Raw genomic sequence first — 14,140 nt, forward strand, 5'->3', positions numbered from 1 at the left:
CTTTCCTCAGATCAACTGGTAGAGAGTACGCTCTGAAAATAATCAAAAAAAGTAAATGTAGAGGAAAAGTAAGTATAAAATTTTGAATGAGACCAAAACATTATTATTTTTTTCAAGAAACATTTTATGAGAGATTGGTTTGGGAAGCTGTTCATATTTATCTTCTTCCTGGCAAGAGTTACAATCTTCTTGGCTCAATCCTTTGCCAGCCAGCCATCTTGAGACCCTTGGAGTATCAGTATAAAAGATTTGAAGGTGCCTTTCAAGATGCATGTGTTGATTTAATTTGATTGGTTGTGTGTGGGTACACTCACTCCTCTTGCTCTTGGCTTCTGTAATTATGTCTGCTACCTTTCTTAATCCCAGATACTACAGAAAACAGCAGAATAATAGTCAGTATCACTGGGCTAATCAAACTGATGTCAGCTTTATAAAAAGTGAATTTGTTACATTTTAGAATTTTATAACAAAAAATTATCTGAAAAAATGCAATCATATTACTAAGCAGAATACTTTTGCATTGGAGAAGAAGATTTAAAAGCTTCCATGCTTCCTTTTTTCTGTGTCAGAAATGTCTTTTCTTGTGTTTCATTTTCTGTATTCTTAGTTCTTTTTCCAGTTGTCACACTGATGATGTTTCTAGACTAGTTTCTTCTGTATTGCCAGAGGCACTATCAATAACCGTTCTAAAAAATCCCTGAAGAATCCTCACAGGTCCCAGTCCTCTTTGCATTTTCTACTGTATATGGAAGTGAAAAGTTTTCCCACCAATCTGTAGTCATTAAAAATTTCTTTTGTCTGGCAGGAGCACATGATCCAGAATGAGGTGTCCATTTTAAGACGAGTCAAGCATCCCAATATTGTACTTCTGATTGAGGAGATGGACATGCCAACTGAGTTATACCTTGTCATGGAACTTGTAAAGGTGAGTGTTTTGGAGTTAAGCTGCTTGCTAAAGATTGTCTTAATCGTATTCAGAAATTGTACTGGTACTAAAGCTTAGTCAAAATCATAGCATTGTGCCATGATGCTTATAATGTATGGGTCTCATCCAGTGCCCTACTGAAAGATGTGTAACCCACAGTCAGATTTTTTTACAGCTTTGAAATACGTACACATCTATCTTTCTGTCATGCTCAGAAATGCCCTATAAACAGTACTTTGGAAATGACCAGTTTTACTTACTCCTCCAAAAATACTCTCTTTTAAAAGTTCCTCTTAAGCAAAAAGCATCTTCCATGAAATGAACTGAAAGTACCCCCACTCTGATAAGATGTAAATATCAAAAATTCAATTTTATTTGATAAAAGAGGTTAATTTTATGAACTTATGCTAAATATAGACAATATTACTTGACTGTTTTCTCCACTGATTTATATTAACATATTGTCAGGTTTTTATCCTTGATAATAACCTAAATTTCAGCTGCAGGAAGTGGGGGAAGTGAAGGAGAAAGCCTATTTAAAGCATGGCTCTGTTCTGAAAAGTAACTTTGTGAATGCAATATTTTATATTTGGAGCCCTATTTATTTCTCCCAGATTTTATTTATTCAAACTAGATTATGAAACTTCATCCAGGTCATCTCTTGCCCCTATACTGTCAACAACACAATGTATGAGGTCTGAATTTAGCTCTCGATTCTGATACTAATACACCAGTATGTCACTATGCATGAAAGGTGGTGAAATACTTTTGAGTAAATTATCCAAATGAGAACAGAAAATCACTGAGGACATATTGACTTATTTTAACAGAATACACCTGTTTTTCACATTCATAATGGAAATAGCAATCCTTCCTTCCTCAGCTATTTGAGAAGGAAATCTTTCTAGCATCCACTTCTCCTGTGTCTTGATCAGCAAGTTCTCCTGGGACAGTCTTTCAGGCCTACACCTGGGAAATCTACTGATTTAAGTGTTTAAGAAAAGCATTGCAATAAGGAAGCCCTTGCTGTGCAGCAGCGTTTGTGTGCAGGCCTGGCGTGTAATTATGCTCAGCACCTGAGAGCAAGGCAGGTACTCTGAACCCTGGGACCTGGATCACTTCCATTTGAATTAAAAGCACGATTACCTTCTGTGGGCATCCTCTGTATCTGTGGTGAGAAATGGGCACTAACAGAGACGGTGAGATTTTGGAAAGCAGGGCTGCTCTCTGCAGTGCTTTGCTCTGGTTGCAAGTGGAGATTAGGGATGCTCTTAATGTAGGCCCCTCACTGCGAGGTTTGGTAGGATGATCCCAAGTGTTCAAGAACTTTTTGAGTAGGAGAGAAAGGAGAATTAAACATATTTTGTTCGGTCTCTTCTCTCTTGTGCTGTCTGGCAGCAGCAGTGACACTGCCTTGATTCCAGTGCAGCGTTGCACTTACCTGCTCTCTGCAAAGCTGCTGTGCTGCCAGGCGAGGGGCCATCAGGCAGGGCCATGGGTGGATGGCTGCAGATAATCTCTATTTTTGCAACAGGCTGAGAAAGCCTTGTTATCCATAGAAAAATCCGGTTACACTTCACCCTCCTGGGTGCTCAGGAGGTGGCCATGTTGTCCTCATAGGTTTAAGCCTGCCTAAGGCCTGCTTGTCTTGAGTGGTGCTGTGGAGCTTACAGCCCAGCTAACCCTGCTGTCAACTGCCTCCAAGCTCTGTGGAAGCACACTGAGATGTGCTGGTGGCAAGGAATGAACGGAGTACTCAGCGTCTCTGTTTAGTCTCTGTTGGAGAGGTTAAAACCTAGCAAAAAAGCAAAATGCTTACACTTTTACACTGTGAAAGCCACTCTGCAGCCATTCCCAGAAGAATTTTCCCACCTTCTTCATATACACAGCCCTCTAATGCAGTTGTGAGTGCAGCAGTGCAAAATAGCACAACTGGCATTAACCATCTAACACTATTTTAATCATAATTATTGTTCTTTGTTATGGTAGGTGAGCTCACTGAGATCCATGCTACTGTGTGTTTTTACCAGTGTTCAAGACATCTTGCATCTTCGAGGGTACCTCAAGTACTCTTGCAGAACGTTGTAATCTAGTGTAGCCATCGCTTCAGTCTCTATCAGTCAATCTTTCATCTTGGCCCCATGAGGTGTGCTAAGAAGTAAAAGCTGTGCCTTGTCTAACATGCCAAGACTTAAGCACATAGCCAGTTTTATGGGCTCAACCTGCTGTGCTATTCATGCTTGAAAAATGGTCAAACTGTAGTCTCCAGCGAATTTTTAATCAAAGTCCTACTCAGCTTAATAAGAGAGGAAGAGACCAAAAACTCTTTCAAAATGATTACCTTAAAAAAATTATATAAAGAAAACCATTCGTTATTTTCTGGAAAAAATCTGTTTTCTTGCACTCTTTGTTTTTTGCTCTTCAGGGTTGCTGACAATAGTAAGATATCTATAGTCTTAGTTATGCAGTAGAAGGGCTTAGTAGACAATATATAGTTCATGTATCCTGGAGAGCATTGTTCCCATGTTCTCATTTACTTTTATGTGGAATAATAGAAGAAATTGAGAAGAAATATCCTACTCCCAGGAAGTTTGCTTTCTATGAAGCAAACATCTATTCCTTAATATTTAATTGGGGAAAAAAGCCTTGCTATATTCTACAGGCACCAGGGAGGGTATTTCTGGGAGGACATTAATTGTTAATTCACCAATTGCTGAGTGTTACCATTTCATAGTGTGCACTGTTAGAACTGATTAACCATCTGTTACTGACTGACTTTTGAAGAGCTGAATTTAAATCAAACTCACAAACAGGAAAGAAATTCAAGGAGAAAAGGCTTGATGCTGCAGAGCACGGTTTCGGTTAATGCCACCCTGTATTAATTGGTAGTAACATGCTTGACATAAGTGACTGCTGCAAATACCGCCCTCGCTTCGTGGCAGTTAGGGCATTCATTGCTTTGTAAAGTGTAAGAAAAAGCACTTCATAAATACAAATATAAACACATTGCAAATGGTGCTTGTAAAAGGAAGCAAAGACCTGGCTTCTGGCACGCTGCCTTTTTACACAGCGAAACAAAATTGTTATTCAAACCTAACAGGGGTTTGGCCAATTTAACAAGCAAGATTTATTACAGAGTTTCCTTTACTGCTCCAGGATATGATTTCACTTTTGCAGAAAAAAAAAAAAAAAAGGGATAGATTATATCATTTACATAACAAGGTAATAAATAAATAATTGGTAACTGTACTTCCAAGTATACTTCCTCATGTGCACAGATGATAAAAACTGCATTCACATGTGCTGGTCTGATTTCACTCCTGAACACAGGATTTAAGACTGAAATGTCAGCCTGAGCTCACCCCTTGTGCCTGAATAAATGATAGGGACCGCTGTGTGAATCAGCTAAGCAGAACCTTGCAGGGTAAAGTGCTCTTCAGGGACGGGGAAGTCTGAAAAACATTCCGCCTGATACAGCTGTCAGCTGTGTTAACTCTTTCCAGGATGTCACTTTTCTTTTAACTGCAGAGAGTCTCACAGGCTAAATATACACTCTTTTCTTTCCAGACTACCTGGTGAGAAACTTCACTAAGTAGATGACTTGCTGGAGAAAATGATTCTGCTTCAGATTAGCTTGGCTGCCTATGTACCCTGCATCCTCTCTTATCTGGAGTTTGAGTTCTCCTTGCACATGAACATTTGTTCTTTTTCTTCTGACTTCACAATGAAATTTTCCCTTCTCTTTCTAAGTTTCATCTTCTTTCCTTCTTGTCCTTCACATCTCAGCTCAGACTGTTTTCTTTGTTTTGAGACAGATCCTTTGCTGATGTTATGGACACTTCTCCTGAGCATCTGGAACATATTAGATAAGACCAAAGATCTGTCTAATCCACGACCTCATGTTAAAAAGCAGCTGGTACAGGGGCTTCACAGGAAGGAGCGTAGGGAAGATAGATTATTTATCCCACATATTTTGCCACATGCTGATATCTAATACTTAGGGATCAGGTAATGCCATAGTATTGTACTTTTGCCAAATATTTGGCCTTTCTCTCTAATCTTGTATCTGGTTTAACTTGCCTTTTTCTTCCTCCTTTTCCTTCACACTATGTATCTTGATGTATCTTCATCAGTCACCAGCCAGAGCAGGAGGTTCTGATGCAGTCCAGATTTGACAGTCTTTGGCTGCAAGCACTTTCCAAAGCTGGAGTTTGGCATCTACGGTGGGAATAAACCTACCCTGGCAGTCTTCAGCTGCTGATTTTTCAGTAGTTTTGATTTTTTGTTTTATTTTGTGTTGTACTTAAAAGTAATAGCTGTTTTCTTAGGTTCAAGCCTTTAGTGGTTGTCTTTTCCTACCTTTTTTTTCATAGCCTTGATTTCTGGAAACATTATTTTCATTTCTCCTTGCTCCTTATTTCTCTGAGTGAAAGCAATGTTTTAGTAACCTGCAGCTGAGCCTTAAAAAAGCCACTAAATACCTCGAGGCTGATGATAAAATCATGAGAGTTGGCAAAAGCTGTGACTTTTCCATTGTCCTCAGAAAGTACCTTCCATTTCTTCACAATGCAGTTTTCTGTGGTGTATTTTTTCTCCTGATGTTGTGACTGCAGCAGCATATTTTGCATTCTTTTTGCAGAATTATCCATTCCCTATTCTTGTTGTTGTTGTTGGCCCATGTTTCGTTTATGGTGCTCCTTTGGTTTTGGCCAAAGGCCAGAAATGAGTAATGCCTCTCAAAAGATATTTGCATTTTCCTCTGTTCCATCACACTTCCACCTTAATCTCTTCTTTATTCTTTTTTTTTTTCAGTCTTTCTCCAAACACTCACATGTTTTTATTCCTGCTTACCATCTCAGCCCTGACAGAGTAATCCAACTGCAATGGCTGCCTCAAGTCCTGCTTTGTGGATTTCTGCTCAGTATTCCTTCATTTCTTCTTCTTTTTCTCATTTTTCTTTCATCAGCAGTAACTTTCAGCTGAATTAGACAGCATGTTGACCTGGAAATGGTACAAGTTGCCATCTGTATTTATAGCTAAGGTGAACTACTGATGTTAATCCTAAAATGTCTTCCAGTATAGTTTTGCCATATATACTAGCAGATAGCTGATGTGAGTGTTATTTAGAGTTTCTTCATCTTTCCAGAGCTCTGTCAGGCTTTACACAAAAATGTGGTGTCAGCCTGTTTGTAATTATAATAAAAATGGCAAGAGCTGATATGCAGCACCATGACAGGCAGGTATGTAGGCATGCCAGAAATTTGCAACAGGGACCCAGAATAAAAAGGTTGGCAAGCACTGAAGATGTTACAGAAACATCATGTTACAGAAACAGCAGCAAGTGGGAACAGTTTGCAGTGGAGACTCCAGCCCCATGGCTGTCCAACTGAACGGTGGGAAATGGTACTGAATTAGTGATACGTTCAGCTGCTGCCATGGGAGGTGTCATTACATTGCATAAAGCAAGAAAACTGCTGCTCCTCCTTCTCCTCAACAAGTGATACTCACTGACGTTCCCTCAATTTTTTTTTCAGTCATTACACAAATAATGTTACTTATATGCTGTGGTCATTTTGCTCCAGGGAGGAGATCTTTTTGATGCTATTACTTCAACCAACAAATACACAGAGCGGGATGCCAGCGGCATGCTTTACAATCTGGCCAGTGCCATCAAATATCTTCACAGCCTGAACATCGTTCACAGGGATATCAAGCCGGAGAACCTCTTGGTGAGTGAAAATTCAGCTTTCAGTGTTGTTGATAACTTAGAAGTGTGTGAGAGAAGGTCTGCATTTTTCTCTCCTTCCAGATACGCCCCAAGTTTATTTCAGGCTTTTAAGTCAGTTAGTTTTAATCTTAGCATTGTAAAGCTCTCCTAAGATTAACAGCTATCACAAAAAAGCCCATAACATCAGTTGGTATGTCTAGACTGTTCCCCAGGACACAGCAACGGAATGATTTTAGTGATCACTAGAAGTGAACTTTTAGTGAGCTGCTGTGTAATCTCAGACTTCACATAAATACAAAGGAATGGTGTCCCCGATAGACCACTCTATGTCTACAGCTGCTTAAGCAATTAGCAGCAGCTCAGTTTTACCAAGATTATAAATGTTGCGCCCAAATTATGTGCTATGTCAGAGCAGAACCAGGAAGACACTTCTAAATCTTTCTCTCCCAACTAATCCTATAGAACACTATAGATATTTCTTTAAACAAACAGGCTAAATTTTCTTTTTTCTCATTGAATCTATATGAGCGCTTCCACTGAAAACAATAACAATGCCCTGATGCTTAGTCCTCCTGAAGTTTTTGTTTTCTTGAATGCAGCAGTTGTGTTCTCAAGCTGATTTCATTTCTTCCAATAAATTAATATCTCTTAATTACTGCTGAGATGTTCCAATATGAAGATATCCCAATTCTTCTACAAGCATAGAACAATGTTAACAAGACCTAGAATGTCAGTTCTCTCATCCGTGTGCTGTCTGCCTTGTGTTTAGTACTGCTCAACGCTGAGAAGGTTTTCTGGGAAAGCTGACTTAGGTAGATCTTGACAAAATTCCAGGGAATTGGATTCTTATAGTTGAGGCTCCTCTAGCAATAGATACCTCCATAGCTCTGGCTGAGGAAGTAGTCTGGCCTAATTTTGCAGAAGCTGCTAAAAAAGCTAAAAATTTTTGTGCAGAAATCTAATTAGAAACCAGTGATCGATAATCCTTTAGTAGCCCTTGGTGTTCACAGGTGGCTGCATGCAGAGGTTACGGCAGTCACGCATCAGGATTCATTAATGCTTTGACAAGGGATGTACATTAATGTCTTGGTGTAGGAGTTTGTCTTGAGATATCTCTAAATTCCTGGCAGCAGTAGAATGAAACTTATGGGAATGAGAGGAAAGTAGACAGGAGGTGGGAACAACAGAGAAAGAATAAAATCTTCCAGCCCAGCCATCTCTGGAAATACCCACTACCACGGATAATCATGTTGTAGCCCAAATTGCTTACGAGTGATTTTTCCTGTGTTGTATGTATGCAGAGGTACTACATTGCAATTGATACTGAGCAGTGAGTATGCAGTACTTCACTCTTTACAATATCATAACCATAACAGCCAGCATTTGACTAACAAATTTTCTAAGGTTTATCACGTTTTTGAAAGAAATGAATTGTTTCAGAAGAGAGCTTTTGAACCAGGGTTAGCAGGGTTCTGACTCTGTCTCTGGCATTGACTGCCCATGGGCTTATGTATTTCTTAGGTCCTACTTTGACCTTCTTACCTGCTAAATGGGGTAGGTACTTCTTGTATCACCAGACTGCCATTAGAGTTATTTTCCTGGAATCTATAAAATGCTTCTAAGTGGCCGAACAATCAGCATCCAAGATTTTAGGGTATGCTGATTATCTGTAATTTTTTACCAACATGTACATTTTTTATTCTCTAGAGGGTGCCTTCCATGCTTTAATTGGAACATTTTTCATAATTGCTGCTATTTAGCACGTTTATTTTGTCAAGTCATGGGATGTCTTTATAGCCATATAATAAACCCTAGAGAACAACTTCTCTGACTGTTGCCATCTGCAGTGATCACAAGAGCAGCTTAGAAAATACTGACAGTCTTTATAGTAATAGGATACATATGGTGGCACACAATTATGTGTGGCTGCATTCAATTAGTGTTGTACAATTACACAGTTTTACTGCTTAGTTAAAACAGTGAAAGCACTACATAGAGGGTAATTTGCACTAATTCCCATTTCTTTAATTGCTCTTTGGTATTTAAATGCAGTAGAACATATATAACGTTTGTTCTGAATAACACAAGCATTAAATTATCTTTCACATTCCTTGACTGGCAAGGAACATACCACAGCTTCAAGATGGAATCCTTTTTATATGGAGTTATAACAGGTTAAGGAAAAGTTACTTTGTTTGGTTTTACAAGTCAAGTGAAGTAGCTTTCCAAGGAAAGTAGTCCCTGAAAACAGGTGGAGCAAAGTACAAGAAAATGCACAATACCAAACTTCCTCCATTGGTAAATATTGCCAAACAAGCCTTTTCCATAAATAATTTCTGGTATATGTAAGGTTCAGACTGTTAATGGAGGAAACTTACAGATGATCAATAGGTCAGCACAACTCAGAGAAGTCTTTATAACAGCATGAAATATAATAGGAGATGCTAATTAGACTGAATTCGGCTCTTAATGTCTAAGTGAACATTTACATTTTTCAGCAAGTGAATATTTAAAGCTCTAGTCTCTAGCCTTTAATTAAAACTGTTGTTGAAATTAGATTTATTACAGCCATTTCAAGGAGCACTTTCTTTAGTTTCAGAAACCAGATGTATTTAACAATCTGTGTTTTTAATAAAACCATAATTGCTTTTTTTTCCAGTGCTTTTCTCTAAGCCCATCTTTCTTCTGGTTTAGCAGCAGAGAAATATGAATCTATATCAAAATGTAGGTCTTTTTATAGATACAGTTCTATTGTTGAAAATAACATAAGGAAAGGAAAAGAATTCTGTGTATTCTGAATGTCAACTTGTGACTGTATCATATGGTAGTGGTGATTCAGGACAGAAAGGGGTTTCTCTCGAACCCCCAAATGACAAACAATAACAAAGGAGATGCTTGGCTATGGGATTTTATTTTATATGGCCAAGTATTTCATTTTTGCACTAAGTGAACATTCAAGGGTCCATTGCAGAAAGCACTGAATTATTTAAGAAAATTTTGCTCTGCAAAAGCTTGCAGACAGGTTTGGTATTTGATGCAAGACTGACTGAGAAGGTATTAAGGGTGATGTTGTTTTTGATTGTGAAGTGTGATATATTCTCAGGCATTACTGCTGATTGCTTTCATGGTATAACTGTGGACAAGCCAGACTGTATGGAGCTTTATTTTGGGTTGCAAAATAATAATGTGATGTATCTATGCTTTAAGAAGCACTCCCAAGACCCTTTCCACTTTCTGAGGTGTTGTTATGGTAAATAGCATTAACATGCATCATAGACAGTTTCAAAACGGGCAGCAAGAACCCAAGGTTGGATTAAAGACAGATTCATAGTGCAGTGTGTAATTTACACTAGTTTCAGTCTTTGGTTTAAGCATTTTCTGCATGTTTTCAGTATCTGTAGGTTTGCATTTGTTCTTCTGCATTGTGCTAGATTTTCAAATGTGTATTTTTTACTGAAGTTTCTAGCTTTTCTTGTTTCTTAATCTCCCTTCACACCCATGAAAACCCCCATATATCATGTTCTGTAAAGACCATGTATGCTTTAAGGGCGGATTTTTAGGTGTTCTCATTATCAGCCCATACTATGTCCATTGATGATGGTGGGAACACATACCACTAGCAGACTGGTGTTAGGCAGTCATGCAAGGAGAGGACTGTTGAGGAGTAAAGCAGCCCAGCTGGGTGTACATCTCACTCAGTACACACAGAAGCATCTGTTGTTACTATCAGTTGTGTTATTGATCACTGTTGTGTCATCTAAGAACGTGAAAGCCCTGTGTGAGCCTTTAAGCTCTTTGTAAGTGAAACTCAAAAACTCAAAATACCTACACTGTGAATTGGCTATCAGTGGGAAGTTGACTTAGGAACACTTCTGCTGGAAGGTCAGACCTTTGCTTTTGTACTTCTGTTTTCAGTGAGAGGAAATACATCCTTTGTTAGCTAGGAAGCAAGGTAAGTCTTCCCCAAACATTGTAGAAAATTGCCCTATTTGTCTGAATTTCCAAAACTTGCTGCTGAGTGTGTTGCGTGCAAGGAAGAGAACGAATACTGTAAATTAAAAGGAATTTTTCAGACAGTTAATAAATCATGTAGTAGTTCCCTTGGTAGAACTCTTTTAAACATTTGAATTTTGTTCCTGATTTAGGTATATGAACACCAAGATGGAAGCAAGTCCCTGAAGTTAGGGGACTTTGGCCTAGCAACCATTGTGGATGGACCTCTATACACTGTCTGTGGGACCCCAACATATGTAGCTCCAGAAATCATTGCTGAAACTGGGTAAATCAGTTCTGGTGAAAATTCATTGTTCTGTTTGCAGTAGAGTGTGTTCTCAACGTTGTGCCAGATGTGAGTTCTTGCAGCTAGGATTTCTATGATGCTTTTGCTTGGATGTGGTGCTGAATAATACAGCATAGGACAGTTTAGTCAGAAGGGACCTCTGGAGGCTATCTTGCCAAAAACAGCTCAAAGCAGTGCTGAATTTGTAATTAGAGCAGGTTGCTTTGTTGTTAGCCTCAAACTTCTCAGCATTAAGTTACTAACTAGCCAATTGCACGTACCATAAAATTAATTCTCACACTAACTCCAGAGATTACTAGATACTGTTTACTTAATTTTATTTTGTTGTCAAACACTGTACGTTTCTTTGTTCCATCAATAAATATCTGCTGGTTTGAGCAGCCTGGGGCCATCTTTTCACCACTGTAGGCTTTCTGTTGGTAGAGATCACTATCTAGCTAAGCAATACAGCATATTGTCTTCTGGACATTTACAGATTCTTATCTGATGTAGTTTTAATATGTAAATGAAAAACAAAAGAAAGGAAAGCAAAATTAGAATAGGTCAGTAGATAGATTATAGTGAAAGAGCAGATAAAAATATGTAAGAACTTTTTAACAATTCATAGAATCACAGAACCATAGAACTGTAGAACCGTAGAACCGTAGAATCATAGAATCATAGAATGGCCTGGGTTGAAAAGGCCTGCAATGATCATCCAGTTTCAATGCTATGTGCAGGGTTACCAACCACCAGACCAGGCTGCCCAGAGCCACATCCAGCCTGGCTTTGAATGCCTCCAGGGATGGAGCATCCACAACCTCCTTGGGCAACCTGTTCCAGTGCGTCACCACCCCCTGTGTAAAGAACTTCCTCCTAATATCTAACCTAAACCTCAGTCTCAGTTTAAAATGATTCTGAAAATGTTTTCTCTGTTCTTATACTGTAATTCCTGGACATCAGATCTCTAACCATATTTCTCACATTTATAGGTATGGCTTGAAGGTGGACATCTGGGCAGCGGGCGTGATTACTTACATCCTGCTCTGTGGTTTTCCTCCATTCCGTGGGTATGGAATGATCTCTTCAACCATCCTTGCTCTGTGAATTGGTGCCTGTGTTGCTTCTGCATTAAACAAGTTTTCTGCTTGGAGGGTTTGGTTTTTCCCATGCTGTGCATAATGATTTTCATAAATCCCATAAATGTTTGTGATTTCACTGTCTTTTATTTGTTTATTTTAGTGTAAACTTAATTACATTACAAAGCAAGATCCTCCATTATGGGTTCTGGGTGTCTTTGCCTGATGTCTAAAATACATAGTGAAATAAAAATCTTTCATGGACAAAATGCAACTTATTTTGTGATTTGTAAAAGATTGATAAAATGTAAACCACTTAATGGCATGTCAAATCTTTTCTCCCCCTCAGAGCAATTGCAAAGTGGTTGACTGTTCTAAAGACAAGCAGGTTACCTCAGAAAGAAAGTGCCAAATGAGCTTTGTTTTACTAACCTCAGGATTCACATCTGTGTCTGCATGCTGAGGAAGAATAAACAGCACACTAAGGAATCTCCAATTAAAAGCAATTTCAAGAACCTTCTTAAAACCAGCTCTGGAAATAATGCCTTTGTGGGTTTTGTTGTTTTTGTTTTTTATTTTACAGAAGTGGAGATGACCAAGAAGTACTTTTTGATCAGATTTTGATGGGACAGGTGGATTTTCCGTCTCCATATTGGGACAATGTTTCTGACTCTGCAAAGGTAGGTTTATGTAGCTAATGGTACTTCTTCTCTAGTACTCTTCCCAGTGCTTGAGATAATAATGTTGTCCTTTCAAAGTTGACATCTCTTATAGATCTCCTGCTACATCTATAAATTCTTCTGTGCTACCACGTATGAATTGTCATTTGATTGCTGTCTGTTTGTTTAGGTGGTCCTGCAATGGACCCAATCTCTTTATGATGTCTCATACAACAGAGACACCAGCACCCTTTACTGACCAAGAAATAATTATGAGTAAGTTGGTTCGACCTGTCCTTCTTAGCTTGAAAGCTCCCTGGGACTGTGTATGCGTTTATGATGGGGACGAAGTTCCAACTTGGAGCCTTTGAATATGATAAAACAATGTTACAGGGAAGCTATTTTCCCTTATTAATGCCATTAAATGATGTGTCTGTCATTTCTTTCTGTCAGGCCAAGCATTGTCTGTAACTCATTGTTGTCAGTATGGTATGAAATATGGACTTCTTTTGTCCACCAGTTCATGGGTAGCCTCTTGACACAGGACAGGGAAGAGTTGGAGCTTGGGATGTGCTAAAGCAGGTACAACACTTTACAGATACAGATCCTGATGGATCTGGGGAAACAGTTTCCCTCAGAGACTTTCTAGGGATCTGAAATTCACTACAGTCACATACATATAAAGAGAGAAATATAGTACATACATGTATGTTAAAAAAAGACAACAAACCACAAATAAAAACTATTCATTTGGTTGACATGTAGTTAACTGCTCAGTGTCCCTAATACGTGAGTGTTCTGCAAGTTTGCTTCTGAAGTCTGTAAGACAAATCCAGAAAAAAAATGTCTTGCTATTTCTTTCAGTGTGTTTAATTGCAAAACATTTTGAAATTTGGAAGAGAATGTAAGTAATGAAGTAGCATTCTAAGTTCTGAATCTCAGTTCTTCGGTGCTCGTAACATCTTGCTTTTGTAAGATGTGTGCATGGTGATCAGACTGGTATTCTAGTTTGTTAATTAATAAATTTCACAAGTGAAATTCAGTCATAGAGTTGGAAGTCTCCTAGTCCATATAATTGTTTTGTAGCAGCCTTTATTGCATATCTGCAGAATGGGAAGGACCTTTAGAGGTCACCCGGCCCAACCTCTACTCAAGCAGGGACAACCAGAGCAGGGTGGATGCCCATGACTGTATCCATTAATAACGAGAACTCTGCAAGTCTTTTGCCAACAGTGTTTTCTTTTGAAACTTCTTCTTCCAAATAGTTCATACTAAATTTTCTATTTTGAAACATTAATCTATTTGTTTAACTTCTTCTCCTTGTTGCTAAGAATTATTAATTTTGGTCTTTGGTGATAACCCTTTGTTTGCAGTTATGCTGCAGTCCTATTTTCTGTGTACTCCATTTGGTGTTGGAATTATGTGTTCATTTGCATGCTAGTTGAAAACTAGGTAAAACTGGAAATCATA

General features: G+C 38.6%; 1 protein-coding gene across 3 annotated transcripts in view; it reads left to right on the forward strand.

Annotated features, from left to right (window-relative positions):
* Window positions 1–14,140, forward strand: part of DCLK1 (doublecortin like kinase 1) — a 229,717-nt gene that overhangs the window by 185,916 nt on the left and 29,661 nt on the right. For all 3 annotated transcript variants that reach the window (XM_085216016.1, XM_085216017.1, XM_085216015.1), the window contains exons 9-14: window positions 11–68; window positions 806–925; window positions 6,508–6,654; window positions 10,799–10,932; window positions 11,925–12,002; window positions 12,595–12,691. In XM_085216016.1, coding sequence (XP_085072142.1) covers window positions 11–68; window positions 806–925; window positions 6,508–6,654; window positions 10,799–10,932; window positions 11,925–12,002; window positions 12,595–12,691 — 634 coding nt within the window. The remainder of the gene's footprint in view (window positions 1–10; window positions 69–805; window positions 926–6,507; window positions 6,655–10,798; window positions 10,933–11,924; window positions 12,003–12,594; window positions 12,692–14,140) is intronic.

The sequence above is a fragment of the Meleagris gallopavo genome, chromosome 1, assembly GCF_905368555.1.
Source record: "Meleagris gallopavo chromosome 1, MGAL_WU_HG_1.1, whole genome shotgun sequence".
NCBI lineage: Eukaryota > Metazoa > Chordata > Aves > Galliformes > Phasianidae > Meleagris > Meleagris gallopavo.